The sequence below is a fragment of the Loxodonta africana genome, chromosome 1 (assembly GCF_030014295.1).
Source record: "Loxodonta africana isolate mLoxAfr1 chromosome 1, mLoxAfr1.hap2, whole genome shotgun sequence".
NCBI classification, from domain to species: Eukaryota; Metazoa; Chordata; class Mammalia; order Proboscidea; family Elephantidae; genus Loxodonta; species Loxodonta africana.
In genome coordinates, this window is record NC_087342.1 from 91,032,411 (window position 1) to 91,052,977 (window position 20,567).

General features: G+C 45.1%; 1 protein-coding gene across 1 annotated transcript; it reads right to left on the reverse strand.

Annotated features, from left to right (window-relative positions):
* Nucleotides 1-12,022: 12,022 nt before the first annotated feature.
* Nucleotides 12,023-20,281, reverse strand: LOC100676766 (HLA class I histocompatibility antigen, A alpha chain-like). Its single transcript, XM_023542373.2, has 7 exons — nt 20,112-20,281; nt 19,534-19,803; nt 19,050-19,325; nt 18,131-18,406; nt 17,892-17,996; nt 17,285-17,332; nt 12,023-17,118 (listed from the first exon to the last, which is right to left on the reverse strand). The coding sequence occupies exons 1-7, from the start codon at nt 20,173-20,175 to the stop codon at nt 17,114-17,116; spliced, it is 1,044 nt and encodes a 347-aa protein (XP_023398141.1). The 5' UTR covers nt 20,176-20,281; the 3' UTR covers nt 12,023-17,113.
* Between the last annotated feature and the right edge of the window lie 286 nt (nt 20,282-20,567).

Here is a 20,567-nt window from a genome sequence, read left to right on the forward strand (position 1 = left end):
ATGCCTATATTTGGGAGTGGGGGGATCAGCTGAAGGATGTGATTTCAATCTGTGCATGCTTCAAGGTGTAACTAGGGCTAGTCAGTGGAAGGAGCCACTACCTGCTGCGACTTCCTGCTCAAAACAAGCTTGTGGTTATCAAGACAAAGAGAGTGGGGAAGGGATGTTGATTGGGGTTTTCAATATGGCTGAGCAGCCTGTTTCAATCCCCCCTTTTTGTTGTAGGTTTCTCAATCTTGGGAAACAGGGCACTGTGTGTCTCTAGCTGCTTATTGCTGGATGGGGGCATAGAGGTCTAAGGGTTAGAGCAAAAACAATTCTTAATACTTCTATAGCACTTATTTTTATGATAGTTAGTCACCGGTCTTTGTTTCATCTCTTGAATAGCTACCTAAGTCTTTTCACTGGTTCATATTTTTTAAAAAAAAAGCAAAAGTGGGAAGTAGACAATCATGTTGTTACAGCCATGTCTTTTCAAGCCTTAAAAAAAAAAAAAAAAAAGAATATTACAGGGTATAAAATGAGCAAAACCATTGAGAGCTTCACCTTTTCACAAATTGGCTAGAACCTGTGATCTTATATTTTGAATTGTCTTTCTTAACGGTCATTGGTACAGGTTTCAGTAATGACAGTCAGGAGGGTCTTCATTGGTCCAACAAATTTGTATTTACTAAATGTAAATAGAAAAATATGAGTGAAAAGTCTTTTGTGCTCTGCCTTATGTGAAAGTTTCTCTACAAGACCTTTTCTAAGATTATTCTGTTTATTGTCTTTATACCTCATGGCCCAGTTGATGTGTCCTTGTGAGTCCAGCTCTAACTGGGTCACATTCTCTATGCTCAAGGACAGGTAATAATGACTAATATTATTTCTTAAATCATTTCTTCTTTTTGATCAGAGATTGGAGATACCACATTGATGATCAATACTTGGACTTAGTCAAGTTCCTAGATGGTGACCATGGCAGGTTCCTTAAACTCACAGTGCTGGTTTTCCACCAGGTACCATCTGGTTCTTCACCAGGATCTTAAGTAAGAACAAAGTTCTCATCAATTTTATTGTTGAAGTGAGCAGACCCAATGTACGCCAACATTTTAGCCTGAGGCCTTCTTTTGCCTTTTAGGTGTGTAAGACAATAGGATAAATTTTTATTATGCCTAATACTATCAGGATGTAGACTAAGAACATTGCTTGTAGTAGTACAAATAAATCTGGTGTTTGTAAGGGTGTTACAGTGTGTAACCAAGTAGCTTGTTATCCAATGTTATGTATATCCTGTTCTATTTCTCCTGGGTTATTTATCTAAATGTAACAAGAGGTATTTGTTACAGTACATATTAAACTTTCTTGGACCAATAAATAAAAATCTAAGGCTATTTTGTCATCTCATGTCACCTTAGCTTAACTAAGTAGAGAACACTGTTGTGTTTCTATCTCACTAGCAACATGTCTATTATTTGTCCCATAGCGATTGATAAATTTCTTAAGAAGATTTCTCCAATTCCAATATACCATGAGTAGAAATTAAATTTACCAACCATACCTTGAGTGTTGGACCAATGGGCTTTCTTCTGATTCTCATTTTACAAAGGATAAAAAATTAACATGACCTTTCTAGTATTTACTATGAATATCTAATGATAATCTTAAAGTTCTCAAAGTGTATTCATTGCCCGGAATAGCTAGGAATCTAAACAAGAGATTCTCTATGCAAATTCTCTATTAGTTGGAAAGGGATCATCTAAATTTGTTTCGTGGGATCTACCACACAAAAACCTATTATTTATAAAGCACACGAAGTTTGTCTAGAGAAAACAGAAGGCATAGAAAAATTTATATATGACAAACTAGTTTGTATTAAAGAATACATGATTAGCAAGATAATACAGGATGGATTTTCCTGTTAGAGGCCTCTAGTTAATCTGTCTAAAACATATTAAGTCTTTTCCCTGAGGGCAAGCTGTCTCTCATTGGTTTACCTATTAAGTCATGGGTCAGTTTCTCAAAAGCAGAAGTGGAGTTTAAGACAAAATGGAGTCTGAGTCATGAGGTTGGTCTCTGAGAACCTGACTTCTTTAAGTTACATAATTTTCTATATAGTAAGAAGTTAAGAGTTTGATACAAGCATTAGACAGGTATTTCATACAACATTGTCTTGAAAACTGATTAAACCTTAAATAGAACTCTATTTACTGATCTTTGGAGTCAGTTTCTCAAAACACGCTGAATTCTTCAACAACGACAACAACGACAACAACAAAAAGCTTAATGTCTGGAGCAAAATGGTCTTATTAGTTTATCTGGACAATCGTTTGAATACAAGTGGCTTTAGGAATCAGTATTTTTCTCAAAGCTCGAGGTTTAAAAGGACACCCAAAGGTGATGGCCTATGTAGGTTGTCTCAACTTCTATGAAAGTCAGAAATCTGGATTTTTGGAAAGTTATATATAGTCTTTCATGGTTCCCTCTTTTTGGATCAGGATCTTGTAATAGGATCTTTGATTAAAAATGTTCAATAAATGGTAATTGGGCACTATCTGGTTTTTAAGATCTCAGGCACCATACAGTAAATCAGGAGGCAGAATACAAACACTAACACTAGGATGATTGTCTGAAATAATCAATGAAACCATGACTCTAAGATCTTTGAACCAAGGAAACAAATCTCATGAGGTGTTTGTTTACACATAAGTAGCATCAGTAGCTGCTTTTCACATGTCTCGGTAACAAATACATTCTCTCAAACCTAAGATTGTGTATTAATATAAACACAGCAACATTTATCTATGAAGTAACAAACTTTTCTTTGAGAGAACTAATAGAAAATCTAATGTTATTCTAATTTGTAAAATCATAGCCCAAATTTTAGACACTTTTCTGGTTATGATATTTACAACTTTGCTAAGTTTACCAAAAGGAACTTTTAATTCAAGAGTTAAAATAATTAAACCCATTAGTTAGAGAATTTAGGAGAAAAGAGGAAAATGGTTTCTTATATCCAGAATGTAGGACCTTAAAGCATTATTTCCAGAAAGAAGGACTTTAAAATATCGGAAATATTTTTACATAAAACACACAGTATCATTTTGTTTACTCAGTCTTATGTAGTTAACTTCTGTTGCAAGTGATTCTGGATCAACTGCAGTCTGCAAAACCATCAACTTCTGTATCCTGGAAACCTTGATCGAGTGTAGTCACAGTCTTTTTGCAAGTTCAATACAGTCCATATTTTTTGTTGAGCTATTCTGGTCCAATGTTCTCAGAAAATTAGCAAAGTAAAAATTTGTCTGTAGGTGACAAAACTTATTATGGTCATGATTAATATATAAACATAACTCTTAACAGTCAAAGACCTTATAGAAATAATTATAAGCATAATGTAAAAGCCAAGTAAAATCATTTAAAAAAAATTTAGATAAAAATATTTTTAAATACGGGGCAGGGCCAAGATGGCTGACTAGGTAGAAGCTACCTTGGATCCCTCTTGCAACAAAGACTCGGAAAAACAAGTGAATCAATCACACACCTGACAATCTACGAACCCTGACCATCAAACACAGATCTAAAGATTTGACCTGAGTGACAGAGATTGAGAACGAACAACCAAAGGGAAGCAGGCACTGTTTTCAGAGCCTGGAGCCAACGTCCCAGTCAGGAAACTTTGGTGCTGGGCTTTGGACTGGGCAGGGATGCTGAGCACGGCATCCTGAGATGGTGCAAACACGGGGCGCAGCCCTAGCCCCCAGAACTGAACTCGGGGGAAGCCCAGCCAGTGCACGCAGACAGCGCAGGGACAGGGCTGACAGGAGGAGAAGCCACTAGGAGGCAGCGACTGGTTTTGGAGCTGGGAGTGTGGCGTCCCAGCCGTGGAAACTTGGCACTGGGTTTTGGACTGGGCACAGGAGAGCTGAGCAGGGCATCCTGAGACGGCGAGTGACCTCGAGGGAAGCCCAGCCAGTGCATGCAGACAGCCAGCGACGCGGCTGACAGGAGGAGAAGTCCCTGGGAGGCAGCGACTGGTTTTAGAGCCAGAAGTGCAGTGTCCCAGCTGGGGAATCTTGGCTCTGGGCTTTGGACTGGGAGTGGAGGAACTAACCACGGCTTCTGAGACAGTGCAAGCACAGGACGTGGCCTGACCCTCGGGGGAAATCTCTACCCAGCCAGCGCACACAGTTGATGCACCACTCAGGAATCTCAGATTAAACAGTCATCCCAAGCAAGATAAGTAACTTTGTGTATATTCTGGGGTGCTACTCTCTCCTATTTATCTGAACCCTCCCCTCCCCTTCCCAGGCGGCTTCATTAGCATTGGAATTTCCTGAACCAGAGAGTAAACTGCCCTGTGGTTTTTCTTTCTTTTCTTTTTTTTTTTTTTTTTTTGGTCTTTTCCTAACCCATTCTCCTGGCCTGAGAGAAAATGAGAGAAGCAGCTTCAAAAAACCCTAGGACCAAAAATCCTTCCCTAATTGGACTAAAAACACAGAACCTGCTCCAGCCAAGCATATGAGATCCACAGTCTTGGGCTTTGATCCCTACAGGGAACGAGGTGGCTATTATAATGCAAAGACATTTCTGATAGGGATCTGCCTGTAATTGTTTTAGCAGATTACTGGAAAGACAAGTTACCCAGGTCTCATATCTCTGCGTATTCAACAGAGCCCTCACTGAGCCACAACAGGGAACTGAGGGCTGAAGCTTCCCCCAGACCACCTAGCCTCCTGCCTTAGGGGTCTAAGGAGGGTGACACCTACCAATCTGTAGAGGTACTTGCATTGGGGGCCTAAGGTACAGCTGCAGAGCCCACCCACCAAGGTGCTTTAGGAATAGGGACTCACCTACCTCACTGGCACTTGGGGAAAGCCTGTCAGCATCCTGTCCCCCCCCCCCCGGAGTGTGAACACTTGCTGCAACTAGAATCTGGTGCACACAACTATCACCACTACTTCTCTAGGTGGATAGGTGACAGTCTGCATCACACACTTGGTGACACAAAATCAGATTCTACTCAAGAATAGTGAATGGACTCTTAGGCTTATATATCTGGTAACAGCCCAAACCAGCTGGTAATAGGACATAAGTGACTCAAGGGCTACAACAATCAAGACAGCGCAATCTAGTAGCCCATCTATGTATATTGAAAGAAAACAGAACAAGATAAGACTCAGTGAGCAAATATAGAATAAATCACTACAATATCTTAGAGATGGCTCGGAGACAGCAGTTGATATCAAACCACATAAAGAAGCAGACCATGATTGCTTCTACAACTCCCCAAATTAAAGAATCAACATCTTTCCCAAATGAAGATACAATCCTGGAATTGCCAGATGCAGAATATAAAAAACTAATTTACAGAATGCTTCAAGACATCAGGGATGACCTCAGAAATGAAATAAGGCAATCTACAGAAAAAGCCAAGGAACACACTGATACAGCAGTTGAAGAACTCAAAAAGATTATTCAAGAACATAGTGGAAAAATTAATAAGCTGCAAGAATCCATAGACAGCATTCAGAAATCCAAAAGATTAACAACAAAATTACAGAATTAGACAACGCAATAGGAAGTCACAGGAGCAGACTTGAGCATTTGGAATGCAGAGTGGGAAATCTGGAGGATCAGGGAATTGATACCAATATAGCTGAAAAAAAAATCAGATAAAAGAATTAAAAAAAATGAAGAAACCCTAAGAATCATGTGGGATTCTATCAAGAAGAATAACTTGCGTGTGATTGGAGTCCCAGAACAGGGAGGGATATCAGAAAACACAGAGAGAATAGTTGAAGATCTGTTGGCAGAAAACTTCCCTGACATCATGAAAGACGAAAGGATATCTATCCAAGATGCTCATCGAGCCCCATTTAAGACTGATCCAAAAAGAAAAATATTTTTAAATATACCCACTAACTATATTTTTAAAGAACTTCAGACATAACACATAATAATCTTGAGACATAAAACCATATAGTCAGTATATACTAAGAACATACCAAGATTATCAAGTCTCTAAATATCTGAATAGTAATTAAAAAAAATAACTTCATAAGTAAGAGTTTTGAATTCTCTAGTAAAACCATTGGCTTTGATGATGTTAGATTAAAAAAATAAAGTTTGAACTAAGTTAGCAATTAAGAAATAATAATAACATTATGACATAATATTATGCATTTGTTGTCTAATATTAGGCAAAAACATAAGAGGAAATACTAACATATAAATTTTAACCCAAAGAGAAAGAATCAGCACTTCTCTTGATTTTAATAACAGGCTTCATATATTTTATAATGTGTTAAATAAACCTTTTTAGCAGTTTTATAAAAATTTTATGGCTTTCCATGAAGTCTCAAACTTATCAAGAGTATAAGTTACCATGAAAAAACACTTAAGCTATTTAACCAAGGATCTCAAAATAAAAACCTTAGCTTTTTTTTTTTCTCTTCTTAAAGCCATGTGGCTTGGTTTCTGACTCAGGAATCTTATTCTAACGAGACCGAACCTTTGTTTTAGAGGCAGATTACATTAATAAACTAACTCTTTAACTCAGAAATCAAAGAAAATTTTGTTATTTTAACAGTGAGAAACCTTATTCTTTTTTATATGGTATAAAAAAATATTTTTTATAAAAGCTCTTAAAAATCTCATAAATTAAACCATTAAACTTCACTCAGACTGATAAAACTTTTGACCGTATCAAATAAATTTCTTTTTAATAAACTTCTTAAAAGTTGTCTTTATTGTATACCTCTTATAGTACATTCCTTTAAATGGAAAAAATGAACTCACTTATGAGCTGACCCAAATATACACACACATATATCCTTTCTCTTGTGGTATAAAAAGCAAAAGTATATAAACTTAAATTACGACAAATATCTATTAACTCAATTCAACATCAATAAGTTACCTAAAGGTCTTAGAAATTATTTTAAGCTTGTATACCGTAAAACATAACAAATTGAAATAAAATCGCTTTAAATATTCCAAGTTTTCATGTAACTTTTACTATTTTTCCTATTTTTTCTCCCAATCTAAATTTAGTCCTTAAAGATTTCATCAAATGGCTTTGGAAATCACAAGGTCTGTTTAACTGACCAATTCATTGATATGGATATAAGCTTTAAGTCTCTGACCAGGGTTGGAAACATTTTTCTAGGCCATTTTAGGTGTGTCATTATGATTTTTATTTGACCTTGGTGGCTGAGGGCTGGGGGCTGAGGAGGCCTGATTTTGTCCTGCCCTACCTACCTCGGAAACCCTGGTGGCAGAGCGGTCAAGTGCTACGGCTACTCACCAAATGGTCAGTAGTTCAAACCCACCAGGTGCTCCTTGGAAACTGCATGGGACAGTTCCACTCTGTCCCATGGGGTGGCTATGAGTTGGAATCTACTGAACAGCACTGGGTTTGGCTTTTTGGTTTCTACCTACCTTTTAAATCCAAGTAGAAGAAAAGATTAGGTCATTCTGATTCATTTACATATATTTAAATTGACAGAGGTATTTTGAAAGGCTATCTACCCAGTAAATACCAAAGCTCTTTAGCAATTTTGTAAATGAATCCATCAATTCTTAGCTAGGGAGACTGGGGCCTGGAGAGAGTAATCTCAATTCACTTACATATGTTTAAGTGCACCTAGGCACTTTGAAAGGCAAAAGATAACAATTTCTTTCTCTTTACCTCAGCATAAACTTGGCAGGTCAGTTCTATTAGCCAAGGGATTTTTAACCCTATACTTCTTTCAGTTTTTGGAGCTTTTCTTTTAGCCTAACAGGAATTTATTTGTCTCAGGCACTGCAGCCAAGAGTTTTCTCAGCTCTGGGAGATAACCTCTTTTTAAAATCTTAACACTCTGCCCGGCGTGTTCTCTGTGTTGTGATTCAAATCCCAGTCTAGACTGAAAATCTGTTCTCGCCATGTATCTCTCTCTCTCTTTTTTTTAAGAAAAAAAAAAACAAAAACTTTGAGGCCACAGAGGGACTCTGAAGCTTATTTTCTCAGGCTATTCTCAAACCGAGACTTGTATCTACAACCCACAGATAGGGTGGATTGTTCTGGGATTACAGTGTTCTCAGGGGTGAAAACAAAAAACCACCCTTTTCTACGTGGGAAAGAAAGAGAGAGGAAATAAAAGAAAGAAAGAGGAGAGCAAAAAGAGCAGAGTGGATACTAAGATGAGAAAGAGGAGAAGAGTGTTCCAAAACACCACAGAGGGACTTGAACCCCTCAAATCACCAATGGGGTGAGGGCCCCTTAATTAGGCAAGAGAGGGTCCAGTGGGCCACGACCCCTATTTCCCTCGTTGTTATGGGGTCTGGTCTTAGGACTGTGCTTGGCCACCTTCTTCTTGTCTAATTTCCTGAGATCAGTGGAACAACCTGGCTGAGCACGCTTACCTGAAGTTAGAGGCCTCTCCCATCCAGTTTCTGTTCCCGAGCTGAGGTGGGGACCCGGCGGACTTCGTCCCAAGCCGGAATCTTGGTAGCTGCCCAAGACTACTTACCAATCAAATGAGATCAGGGAATGCCTTAAGGAGTATAGGGGGTCCAGATACCCACTGCCTGGGTTTCGCAGTCAGCAGTCCCAGGTGGAAGTTGCCAGAATTTGTAACTGAATGCCACTCGGGTTCTTGTCCTGTCTTATTATCCTATCAAAATAAGATGGACACTGACTGCAACGGGAACAGAAAGTGGCAAGTTTATCGTGTGCGCATACAAGGAGCACCTGGGGTCTAGTGACCATAAGGCCACGTGCTCAACGACTAAGGGGGCTAGGGAAGTTTTTGTCTCCAATGGCATCAGGGGGTTGGGTTTGGTACCGGGTACTTTCTGCCTTTAGCCCTCCCATGCCTATATTTGGGGGTCGGGGGGTCAGCTGAAGAATGGGATTTCAATCTGTGTGTGCTTCAAGGTGTAATTAGGGCTAGTCAGTGGACAGGGCCACTACCTACCGCAACTTCCTGCTCAAAACAAGCTTGTGGTTAGCAAGACAAAGGGGGGGAAGGGGTGTTCATTGGGGTTTTCAATATGGGTGAGAAGTCTGTTTCACTTGGACCCCTGTTGCGGGTGACTGGGTGACCTGAGTGGAGCCACCAGTCCTTAGGCCCCCGATGTGGGTAGGTGAGGACCCTGTATAATAGCCAAAGTGGTGTCAAACATCAAACACCCACCTCTCCACTGCACAGATCAAACAGTTGTAGTCTGCCAACAAGAGCCTATTCTCCTGACATAGGCCCACACAGGTCCATGCAGGGGGAAAGGTATTCAAAGTCCACGGACCATTTATGCCTGGACAGGAGCTGCTTCTGTCCTGAGCTCCCCAGGTTAGTGGAGCTGTCAAACTATCTTTTCTCCCAGGTGCAGAATTATTCCTTCTCCAAGGCCGGGAGGATGGCTCCAGGTGCTCAACAGGGCCTATCACAGGCCCAAAGAGATCAACAGCCACGGAAGCTGGCTTGGGGGAGGGGTTGTGGTAAAATATACGCAAGTACTAGCTGTTGCCAAAAGCGCCCTTCCTCTCCGGTTCCAGAAGTGTGAGTCGACTGACTGCTTCTCCCTGAGGAAACCGTGGCCGGACACTCTTATCAGCCCACAGCAGCTGCTCCCGGGAACGGTGCCTGAGGGTTCCCAGTGATTCAGGTCCGGCATCTCCTCTCCGCTTCTGAACCGACTCTCCCACCCCCGCCACTCACTTCACTTTCTAATTCTGCCTTTGATGTTCAGGGCTTCTAGCTTGTCATAAATATAATGGTTTCACTTGTTTTTTCAGGTTTATGTTGTAAGAGGGTTCACAGGAAATGTCTGGCTATTCTGCCATCTTGGCCCCACCTCTTCAGAAATTATCAATGCCAAAAGGAGGGGAGAGGAAGCAAGGGAGTAGAGCAGCACATGTAGTACTGGCACAGGAGACACCTGTGGCGAAGGGTTTGAAGAGGGTACCCAGGCACTGGGCCGTGTGAGTGAGGGACAGGTGCCTGTGCCACCCTGGGTGGACTAGCCCTGGTCCCAAATTCCCCTCACAGATATGTCTGAGCTCAGCCCCAAGCAGCCTGCAGTCATGGCCTCAGTTGTGCCTTTATTGCCCACAACAAGGAGGGCTGCCATACTAGACCAAGTGGCCCTGGAGGACCATGAAGAAGACATGGGGGCTGTACACCATCCTGGACACAAGGATCTCAGCAGTAAGACGTGTTCCAGGTGATCCACTCCCCATCTCCCAGGATCCCAGGGCTGCCCCTGTCCCCTTGCCAGCTCCCACCCGCAGATTCTGGGATCCTTCCTCTTTCTCCTTCAGATCCCAGCACTGGGATCTGGATGCCCTCAGACCCGGCTCTCTGCTACCCAACCCCAGAACATAGGAACTCTATACTTCAACCTCAAATCTCAGTTTTGGTGGTTGACCTAGGGGCTTGGAGGTCATAGGCAGGGGAGGCTCCACAGGGCATCACATGTTGTGGCTGAGCCAAGGCTTCGACCTGGGCAACAGCTGCAGGTTCTGGTGCTCGGGCTCTGGCTCCTATGAAAGAACTTCCTTATTGACCACCCCGCCACCTGGCTGACCATCCATATACTCCTGGGGCACAGTATGTACCACAGACAGCAGGTGTACATGGCACTGCCTGTCTACTATGTGGGTGAGGCTGGACCAGGGCAGGGTGGCACCTAGGGGTCTGCTGGTTGTGGGTGGGGCTCAGGGACACAGTGTAATTAGTGAGACATTGTAGATGAAACCTCTGCTGGTGCAAATACACACAATTACACACCAGGGCTAAGTAACTCCTCCCCACCCCCAATTTAAAATTGCCAGATTAGCAGCAATTAAAAAATCAAGACACCCCACACCCTTCCAACAACACAGCATCCTTCCTTAAAGCTGTGGATGTTCCTACCATCTGTGTTTGTCTTTAGGTTGTGAACACAGGTCAGAGAAGCCCTCACCTCACAGCAGGCTGCTCTAAGCCATTAGTTAAAATGCAATTGTATGGACTAGGCCTTGTTCACCTGTGAGAAGTGAAGGAAGGGCTGTATTTTGGGGAAGTTCAAGGTCTGTCAGTAGCTTTTTTGTTTCCTACTGGATTTCTGGGCTGAAATCTAGGAGTTCATTTATACATGTTTCTTCTCTTCTTCTCAGAAATCAAAAGTCATGAGTGTGTAGAGATTCAGAAATTTCAAATCTATCTTAAAAGAAAATAGTCAGGGTTTCAACTCCAGCCATGGCAGATTGGACTGTTTCAGACCAACCCCCGCTCCAGGACAACTACAAAAGCTGGTCAAGAGGAAAGAATATCCACTTGAAGGCACTGGAGTTACCAGGACAGTAAGGACTTGATGGAGCCAGATTTAGACAGAAGAAATCCCAGAGGTGTGGGCCCAATATTAGTAATATTCTCTCCTTAAAAGCACTTGTCAAGTAGAGTGGTAGCTGAAAGCCTGAGAAGCTGAGTAAGCCTTTTGGCAGATGCTACAAGAAGAGAGAGAAAAACTGAAGTATAGAACGCTACATAGAAATGTAAATGAATGAATGAACTATCACTATGCACATACACATGGATGAATCCCAGCCCCTCCCCCCAAAAAAGTGAGCAAAGAAAGTCAAGCACAGAAGAGCAGATATCAGATGATTCCATCAAACCAATTGATGAATGAAGCCAAATCTGTTGCCATCAAGTCGATTCCGACCATATAGAACAGAGTAGAACTGCCCCATAGGGATTCCAAGGAGTGGCTGGTGGATTTGAACTGCAGATATTTTAGTAGCAGCCAAGCTTTTAACCACTGTGCCACCAGGGCTCTGTACTGGGCACAGGACCCAGGAGCTGCTTGCTTAACAAACCCAACCACTGAGGCTGATACACATCTACGTTGAGAATTCCTGGTCTACATGCTTGCTACTAGAAGACTGGCAGCATCAACATCAACCTTGTTACAAATACAGAGTCACATGCTCTACTCCAGACTTTCTGAATATTAACGAAATTTCTGGGTGATTCCCCTGCACACTACAGTTTAGCCTCCCTGATCTGTGTGCTTTTTTTTTTTTTTTATTATAATTTTTATTTTGCTTTAACTTAAACTTTACAAATCAGGTCAGTCTCTTACACAAAAACTTATACACACCTTGCTACATACTCCCAATTACTCTCCCCCTAATCAGACAGCCTCCTCCCTCCCTCCACTCTCTCCTTTCGTGTCCATTTCCGCAGCTTCTAACCCTCTCCACCGTCTTATCTCCCTTCCGGGCAGGAGATGCCAACATATTGTCAAGTGTCCACCTGATCCAAGAAGCTCATTCCTCACCAGCATCCCTCTCCAACCCATTGTTCACTTCAATCCATGTCTGAAGAGTTAGCTTCTGGAGTGGTTCTTGTCCTTGGCCAACAGAAGGTCTGGGGACCATGACCCCTGGGGTCCTTCTAGTCTTAGCTAGATCATTAAGTCTGGTCTTTTTATGAGAATTTGGGGTCTGCATCCCACTGCTCTCCTGCTCCCTCAGGGGTTCTCTGTTGTGTTCCCTGTCAGGGCAGTCATCCGTTGTAGCTAGGCACCATCTAGTTCTTCTGGTCTCAGGATGATGTAGTCTTTGGTTTGTGTGGTCCTTTCTGTCTCTTGGGCTCATAATTACCTTGTGTCCTTGGTGTTCTTCATTCTCCTTTGATCCAGGTGGGTTGAGACTCATGATGCATCTTAGATGGCCGCTTGCTAGCGTTTAAGACCCCAGATGCCACTCTTCAAAGTGGGATGCAGAATGTTTTCTTAATAGATTTTATTATGTCAATTGACTTAGATGTCCCCTGAAACCATAGTCTCCAAACCCTGCCCCTGCTATGCTGGCCTTCAAAGCATTCAGTTTATTCAGGAAACTTCTTTGCTTTTGGCTTATTACCTTTGTGCTGACCTCCCCTGTATTGTGTGTTGTCTTTCCCTTCACTTAAAGTAGTTCTTAACTACTATCTAATTAGTGAATACCCCCCCCATCTTCCCTTCCTCCCCCATCTCGTAACCACCAAAGAATGTTTTCTTCTCAGTTTAAACTATTTCTCAAGTTCTATAATAGTGGTCTTTACAATATTTGTCCTTTTGCAACTAATTTCACTCAGCATAATGCCTTCCAGGTTCCTCCATGTTATGAAATGTTTCACAGACTCATCCCTGTTCTTTATTGATGTGTAGTATTCTTTTGTGTGAATATACCATAATTTATTTATCCATTCATCCGTTGATGGGCACCTTGGTTGCTTCCATCTTTTTGCTATTGTAAACAGTGCTGCAGTAAACATGGGTGTGCATATATCTGTTCGTGTAAAGGTTTTATTTCTCCACATTTATCCTGAGGAGTGGGATTGCTGGATCATATGGTAGTTCTATTTCTAGCTTTTTAAGGAAGTGCCAAATGGATTTCCAGAGTGGTTGTACCATTTTACACTCCCACCAGCAGTGTAGAAGTGTTCCAAATTCTCCACAGCCTCTCCAACATTTATTATTTTCTGTTTTTTGGGTTAATGCCAGCATTGATGGAGATAAAATCTCATTGTAGTTTTGATCTGCATTTCTCTAATGGCTAATGATAGTGAGCATTTCCTCATTTATCTGTTAGGTACCTGAATGTCTTCTTTAGTGAAGTGTCTGTTTATATCTTTTGTCCGTTTTTAAATTGGGTTATTTGTCTTTATGTAGTCAAGTTTCTGCAGTATCATGTAGATTTTAGAGATCAGGTGCTGATCGGAAATGTTTTAGCTAAAAATTTTTTCACACTCTGTAGATAGTGTTTTTACTCTTTTGGTGAAGTCTTTGGATGAGCATAGGTGTTTGATTTTTAGGAGCTCCCAGTTATCTAGTTACCCTTCCAGAGTGTTCCCCATCTCTACTGACATGAGCTCGATCTTACTATTTACACAGACCAAAAAAGTTGGTGTCTTCCTTGGTTCCTCTCTTTCGTACTGCAAATTTTGTCCATTAGGAAATCCGATAACATCCAACTTCAAAATATATGCAGAATCCAATCACTTCCCACTATTTTCATTGCTCACACCCAGGCAAAGCAACCAACCTCTCTAGCTGGAATGCAACACATACTTCTCAGATTTCCTACTGCCTCACTTACCCGTTGCGTCTTGATTCTATTCTCAGCACAGAAGCCAGAGAGATCATTTCAAAAGAGCAGTCATGCCATATCTCTCTTTGGCTCAAAACTGTCTTATAACTCCCCATCTCACTCAGTAGAAGTCAGAAGCCTTCCTTACACCCTCAGACCCTACAGAATCTGGCAGCGCTTCTAACCTCATCTCAATGACTCTGCTGCAGCTACACTGGGCTTCTCCCTGCTCCCAGAACACAGACACAGCTCTGCTCTGGTGTGTCTACACTTGATGTCCCCCTGCCTGGAAAGATTATGCCAGATAATCATCATGGCTACTTCCTTCATGTTCTTCAAATCTTTCCTCAAAGGCCACCTTCTCAAGGAAGCTCATGCCAACCACCTGAGTTACAACAGCCATCTTTCCTCTTCCCACATTCCCCCACTCTGAGTCATCTTCCCATAGCACTTACCACTTTCTAATCTAAATACTTGTTTTATTTCTATGTTTCAATATACTGGGTTTCTTTAAAGGTTTTTTTCTGTCCTTGTGTTTGTAATTCTCTCAAAATGATTTTGGGCCACAGTCTGCCAAATGATTGTTCTCTTTGTGCCTTGCAGTGATTGGTCTCTTTGCTAACCGCATATGTGGCTTGCAATTATTGTCTGTTTTGCTATCTGCATAAAAAGCTTGCAATCAACTCAACAGGACTGGGTGGTTTACATCCACCCAATAGGATTGGCTGGATTGGTAAGTGTCTTAGACTGAGTTCTCTATATATATATTGAGAGTGACTTATATCAAGGAAGTGGCTCATGAGGGTGTAGAAGCAGTAATACCTCAAGTCCATGGGTCAAGAAAAAGGCTTTTCCTGATTCACATAGCCACAGGGGCTGGCAAACAAGATCTGCAGGCCGGAGAACAGGATTGTTGCTCACAGCCTGTGAAGATTGTGAAATCCCAAGATTGGCAGGCAGGGCCACAGGCAAACTGCTAGCTCAAGGCCAAAGAACCAGAGGTCAGACAAAAAGGTGCCAGCTTCAGGTTCCAGAATGAGCCCCAGAACCCCTGCCTGAACGTCCACCCACACTCCATGCAGGCCACACTGCCAAGGAAATTTCCCCTCAACTGATTGGCTACTCATAGCAGATGCCATCATGGGGGGTGATCACATATCAACTCTCAACAGGGAAGTGCTCACATTATATGACTGCCAAAACACTGAGAATCATGGCCCAGCCAAGTTGACACACATCACAGTAGGCATATGGAAAGCCACACTTGAAAATTAAAAAGCAGTTTGTCTATAAAAGTAGGCAGTCTCACAGAAGTTTGTGGGGGGCCCCCTGATCAACAAGAGTTTAAAGAAGAGTGTGTCCTTTGGGCCTGTGGTCCTTTAGCTGAGAATCTCCTAGACACCTCCCAAAAGGAGTTATAATATGGGTAAAGGGCTATAGCACTGAGCTGATAACACTGAAGACTGAAACAATGGCCGAGCCAGTGGCAGAGAGGCCTAGAAGGGGCCCAGGACAGAGCTGGTGGTAAAGGTCCAGTAGGCGCCCAGTGGCAGAGGAAGCAGTCAGGGCAGCAGTAGCAGAATTGGCCCACTGAGCAGATGGGGGCTGAGCTGGCTTGCCTTTGGCAGTGGCAGACTCCCTGGCTGCGCTGAGAACGGTAACTCTAAGGGCCAAGAAGTTGCCCTCAGAGGCTTGGGCATGCACTGTTCAGATTGTTGTTGGTAGGTGATGTTGGTCGATTTTCGATTCATAGTGACCCCATGTGACAGAGGAGAACTGCCACCATAAGTTTTTTTAGGCTGTAATCTTTACAGAAGCAGATCGTTGGGTCTTTTTCCCACAGAGCCTCGGAGTGGGTACAAACCACCAACCTTTCAGTTGGCAGTCAATTACTTAACCGTTGAACCATCAGTGCTCCTTCACTGTACAGGTGTTACCTGTGAACAGTTTTGAATTAAGAGCTGTCATAATGCTAGCTTAAGCCTGATGCTGGCTCAGCGTTGTCCCCAAAGATGCTGGTTGAGAGTTGGACCAATAGCATAGGGGTCCAGGCCCAGCCAAGGAAAGCCAGAGAGAGATAGTGCAGAGAGAGACAGAGAGAGAACAAACACAGTTATGCTGCACCTGAGTTGGCAACACACTTGCTTAGAGAAATACACAGCTCCTGTCACCTGATTCACAGTATGACCACCCAGTTACACAAATATGGACATGGGTAGTTTGGGACGAGTAAATGGGCCCCCCCTTTAGACATAAGTGTGTTCCTCTCCTACGGTGCTAAATTTGGTACTTGTGGGGATAGAAGGGACCGGTTCAGTTCAAGTATGTTCCTACCGTTTTTGGTTAGCTTTGTATAAATAGTAATGACAACTTTTGATTGCCAACGATTTGTAAAGTGTCTTTGTGTGTACAACCCAATCAGATTGGACAACAGATTCCTTATACTAACAGTCTCATGATTGCTTAGAATTTAGAATACATTCTGGGTGTATGCAAATGGGTATGTGCACACGTGGGGCACAGGCCTGGTCCACACTCAGCTCCTCCACAGCATCCTCCTGTCCCCACTTGTGACAGAATCAGCATAGCAAAGAAGCAAATTCTGGAAGGTTCTCAGACCTTCCATTTATTTCCTCTCTCAAATTTTGAGTATTCCTCACCTTGAATTAACCCATCATCCGCATCTCTTGCCAGAAATGGAAAAAAATTCATATCCAGATTCTAATTTCAATAGGGAAGTGAGAAGCTGCAACTCAGAGCAACACAAAGTTCTGATAGGGATGGAGAAGTTCTAGCCCTTCCTTTGCTGGAACAGGAATGCTGATCAGGGAAAGGACACAAGTCAGTGTGGGGAGGGAGTCCTACTGAGCAGGGGTGGGCTAGTCTCCCCACATCCTCACATTATGCTGATAGGAACACAGATATATTCAGACACCAGTTGCAGGAAGACAAGTCAGGGTTTGTTGAAGTCACAAAGTGAGATGTGAACAAATCTTGTATCACTCAGTCCCACGCAAGGCAGGAGTCTCACGCTACAGAAGAAAAGAATCATTAACAAAACAGGTGAGTGACTCTAAGTATTGATATGACGAACAACTCATCACAAGCTCAAAATGTCCAAATCCCCAAATCCCCATAACCCAGTCATTTCCCCTCTACCCAAACCCCTCCCCAACATCAGGCCCTCTAGGACCACACCTTTAGAATCTGTGAAAGACACTTCAGAGCCCTGGGCACTGTTACCACCTGGGGAAGAACAAAAACAGAATCTGGTCAGAGCCCACAGGAGGAGATGAGACTAAAGAAAAAATTATGTGGTGGTGGGGAGGGGCTAATGGGCTTCTGTCTACAATGTCCTAAGGGTCTGAACATAGTTCCTTCTTTTTCCACCTGTGGGAAGAAAAGTTCCTATGAGAGACCAGGGAGGAGGTAGGGCCATAAGTTCTAGAGGAACCAGAACTGTGATTGCACACCCAGGACAGGGTCCAGAAACAAGGGTAAAGATGTGTGGGAACTGGACAAACCACCCTTCTGCAGGTCTGTCCTCAGCAGAGACCTTTCCCTCTGACCTATAACTGCTGAGAATCAGCTCCCATCACCAGAACTGTCAAGGTGAGACGTTTCTACTTCGTGTTTACACGTGCTTTACATAAGAGTAACTGTTAACACCCAGGGCCCCAGATTGGGTAGGTGTGGGTATGTGGATGGTGTCTTCTATAGTGAGGCAGGAGAGAAACAAACTCTTACCTGGGGCTTGAAAGCCACCAGTGGGATAAGAAAACTCAGACCCCAGCCCCTCCCCTACCTGAGCTCTTCTTTATCCAGATTACAACGCCAGTGACCACAGCTCCTAGGAGAACCAGGCCAGCAACAATTCCCAGGATGGAAGTGGTGGGATGAGGAGGCACTTCTAGGAAGGGAAGGAAAGGCAAGGGAAGGAAAGGGAAGGGAAGGTGCCCTGACTTCTAGGTCTCACCCCTGACCCTGCTGGAGGTGCCCAGAAGAGCACCCTGAGGTGAGGCTTTGCCCTTGTCCTCTGCTTACCCCATCTCAGGGTGAGGGGCTCAGACAGCCCCTCGTGCTGCACACGGCACACGTATCTCTGCTCCTCTCCAGAGGGTACTACCAGGGCGGCCCACTTCTGGAAGGTCCCGTCCCCCGCAGGCCTGGTCTCCACAAGCTCTGTGTCCTGGGTCTGGTCCTCTCCATCTCGCTGCCAGGTCAGTGTGATCTCCACAGGGTAGAAGCCCAGGGCCCAGCACCTCAGCGTGACCTCGCGATCAGAGATGGGGTGGTGGGTCACATATGCCTTTGGGGGATCTGAGTGGAACGGTCAGAAAACTTAGGAACTTTCCATTGCCTCTATGGCCCACTTGAGCAGGGCTCACGTGACCATCCCGAAAATGAACAGGACAACTGGGGTGGGGGGTTGGAGAGCAAAACCCAAACCCCAGTCTGCACCTAGGGGTGTAGAATAATCTCCTATTCCTTGGAAAGTTGTAGATTTGGGTGAGCCTGGTATAATAGCCTCTGTGTCTTGAGGGGAAGAACAGGTGCTTCTGGTCCTGACCAGATAGACTCAGAAAAGCTGGAAGCAGATCTTCAAAGAGGTTGAATGTGGGGCAGAGAACAAGGCCTGAGAGAGAAAGTCCCCTGTAGTTCCCAAGGCCACTGACAGGCTCAATGGGAATTGCCAGTCAGTTATTCCAAGAATCATCTCTCCCTCCATCCCCAGAGACTGGAGCCCTTAATTATCCCTGAGACCCTTCCTTAGCAGTCCTCTGGACAAGTCACTCTCTGGTGCAGGACCTGGAAACTCGGGTGGAATCGGGTCTCTCCCGACCCATTGGAGGTGGGTATTCTGGCACTGATGCTATTTTTCTCTCCTCCTTGTGTGACACTAGCTGGGGGAACAGTCCCAGGCTGAGAGGAGATCAGGGAGGCACCCCGTGGCCCCTCTTACCTGCTCGCAGCAGGGTCTCCTTCCCTTTCTCCAGGTATCTATGCAGCCACTCCACACACTCCCCCTCCAGGAAGGCTCTGGCGAGCTCCGCCTCACCGGCCTCCTCCCACTCCCGCCGGGTGATCTGAGCCGCGGCGTCCGCCGCCGTCCAGGAGCGCAGGTCCTCGTTCAGGGCAATGTAATCGGTGCCATCGTAGGCCATCTGACGGTACCCCCGGAGGAAGCGCCCGTCCGACCTTACGTCGCAGGCAGACAGCGCCTGGATGGTGTGAGAACCTGACCGCCCCCGCGGTCGGCCCAGCCAACTTAGCCGAAATTTCGGCCTAAACTGAAAACTCCAGCGAATCCTCGCGGCTCTTCCCGGGTCGAGGGGCTGGGCGGGTCCCAAGGCCTCAGTGTGAAGTTGGGACCCGGAGATTCAGGGTGACCGGTCTGTGGGGGCGAGGGGACCCGTGAGCTGCAACCCGGGCCCGGCGTCACTCACTGGAGTCGCTCTGGTTGTAGTAGCCGCGCAGGGTCCACAGGTGCACTCGCAAATCCCGTGCAAAGCCCTTGGCTCTGCGGGTCAGCTCTTCCAAGTGCTCCTGCTCCACCTCCTCCATCCACCACGTCCGCGGCTCCGCTCTGGGATTCGCGGCGTCGCTGTCAAAGCGTCCCCACTGCGTGTCGTCCACGTAGCCAACGGCGATGATGCGGGGCTCCCCGCCGCCGGGCCGGGACACGGCGGTGAAGAAATGGCTCAGGGAGTGGGAGCCTGGGGGTGGGAGCGGCTGAGACCACCGACCCTCTCCGTGTGCGGCGCCGGGGTCCGGGATCCATGGGGGCGGGGGGCAGGGGGCGGGGCGGGGCAGGGAGGAGCGCGTGGGCGGACAAGGGGCGGCGGGAGGAGCAGGGCCACGACACAGGGGTGGAAGAGGCGGTGGCCAGGCCGGGCCGGGGGAAGGGGCCCTGGGAGGGGGTGGTGGTGACGAGGCTTCCCCGATGGTCCTGAGCTCCCGCTGGGCGGTCCCCTCTCTCCTCTTCTCTCCACAGAGGCCGTTTCCCTCCCAACCTCGCACTCACCCGCCTGGGTCTGGGTCAGGGCCAGGGACCCCGAAAGCAAGAAGAGAAGGACCTGGGAAGCCATCACCAATGTCAGTAGAGTCTGGGGACACTGATTTCCAGAGGGCCCCTGGCGACCTTTTAATCCCTAACTGAGGAGACACTGATTGGCTACTGCAGAAGCGAGACACTCAGTGGGAGTGAGAACTGCTGTCGCTTCAGCTGTGCCCAGGCAGGAAGAACTGACATAGGCTGTGAGAGGGAGAAGTGAAACTCTGGGGAGACCCGGCATGGGAATCCCCTGTGCCTGGCTTTCTCACTCCAGTCACCGCCCGTGGAACCTGAGAGCCATGTCCGGGCACTAGGGGTTTGTCCGGACCCCTGACCTCAGGTATGGACCACTCTTTGTCACACTGGCTCCCTGAGTCCTACCCTGGGCTGTCAGAGGACACCTGGGACAGAACACCAGGCTGGGGC

Excerpts from the sequence above, each read along its gene's own strand:
- LOC100676766 (XM_023542373.2), bottom strand. The coding sequence starts at position 20,175 with ATGGCTTCCCAGGTCCTTCTCTTCTTGCTTTCGGGGTCCCTGGCCCTG. Across the intron at positions 19,326-19,533 it reads CTACAACCAGAGCGACTCCA|GTTCTCACACCATCCAGGCG; the intron begins GTGAGTGACGCC and ends GGGGGCGGTCAG. Across the intron at positions 18,407-19,049 it reads GGAGACCCTGCTGCGAGCAG|ATCCCCCAAAGGCATATGTG; the intron begins GTAAGAGGGGCC and ends CGTTCCACTCAG.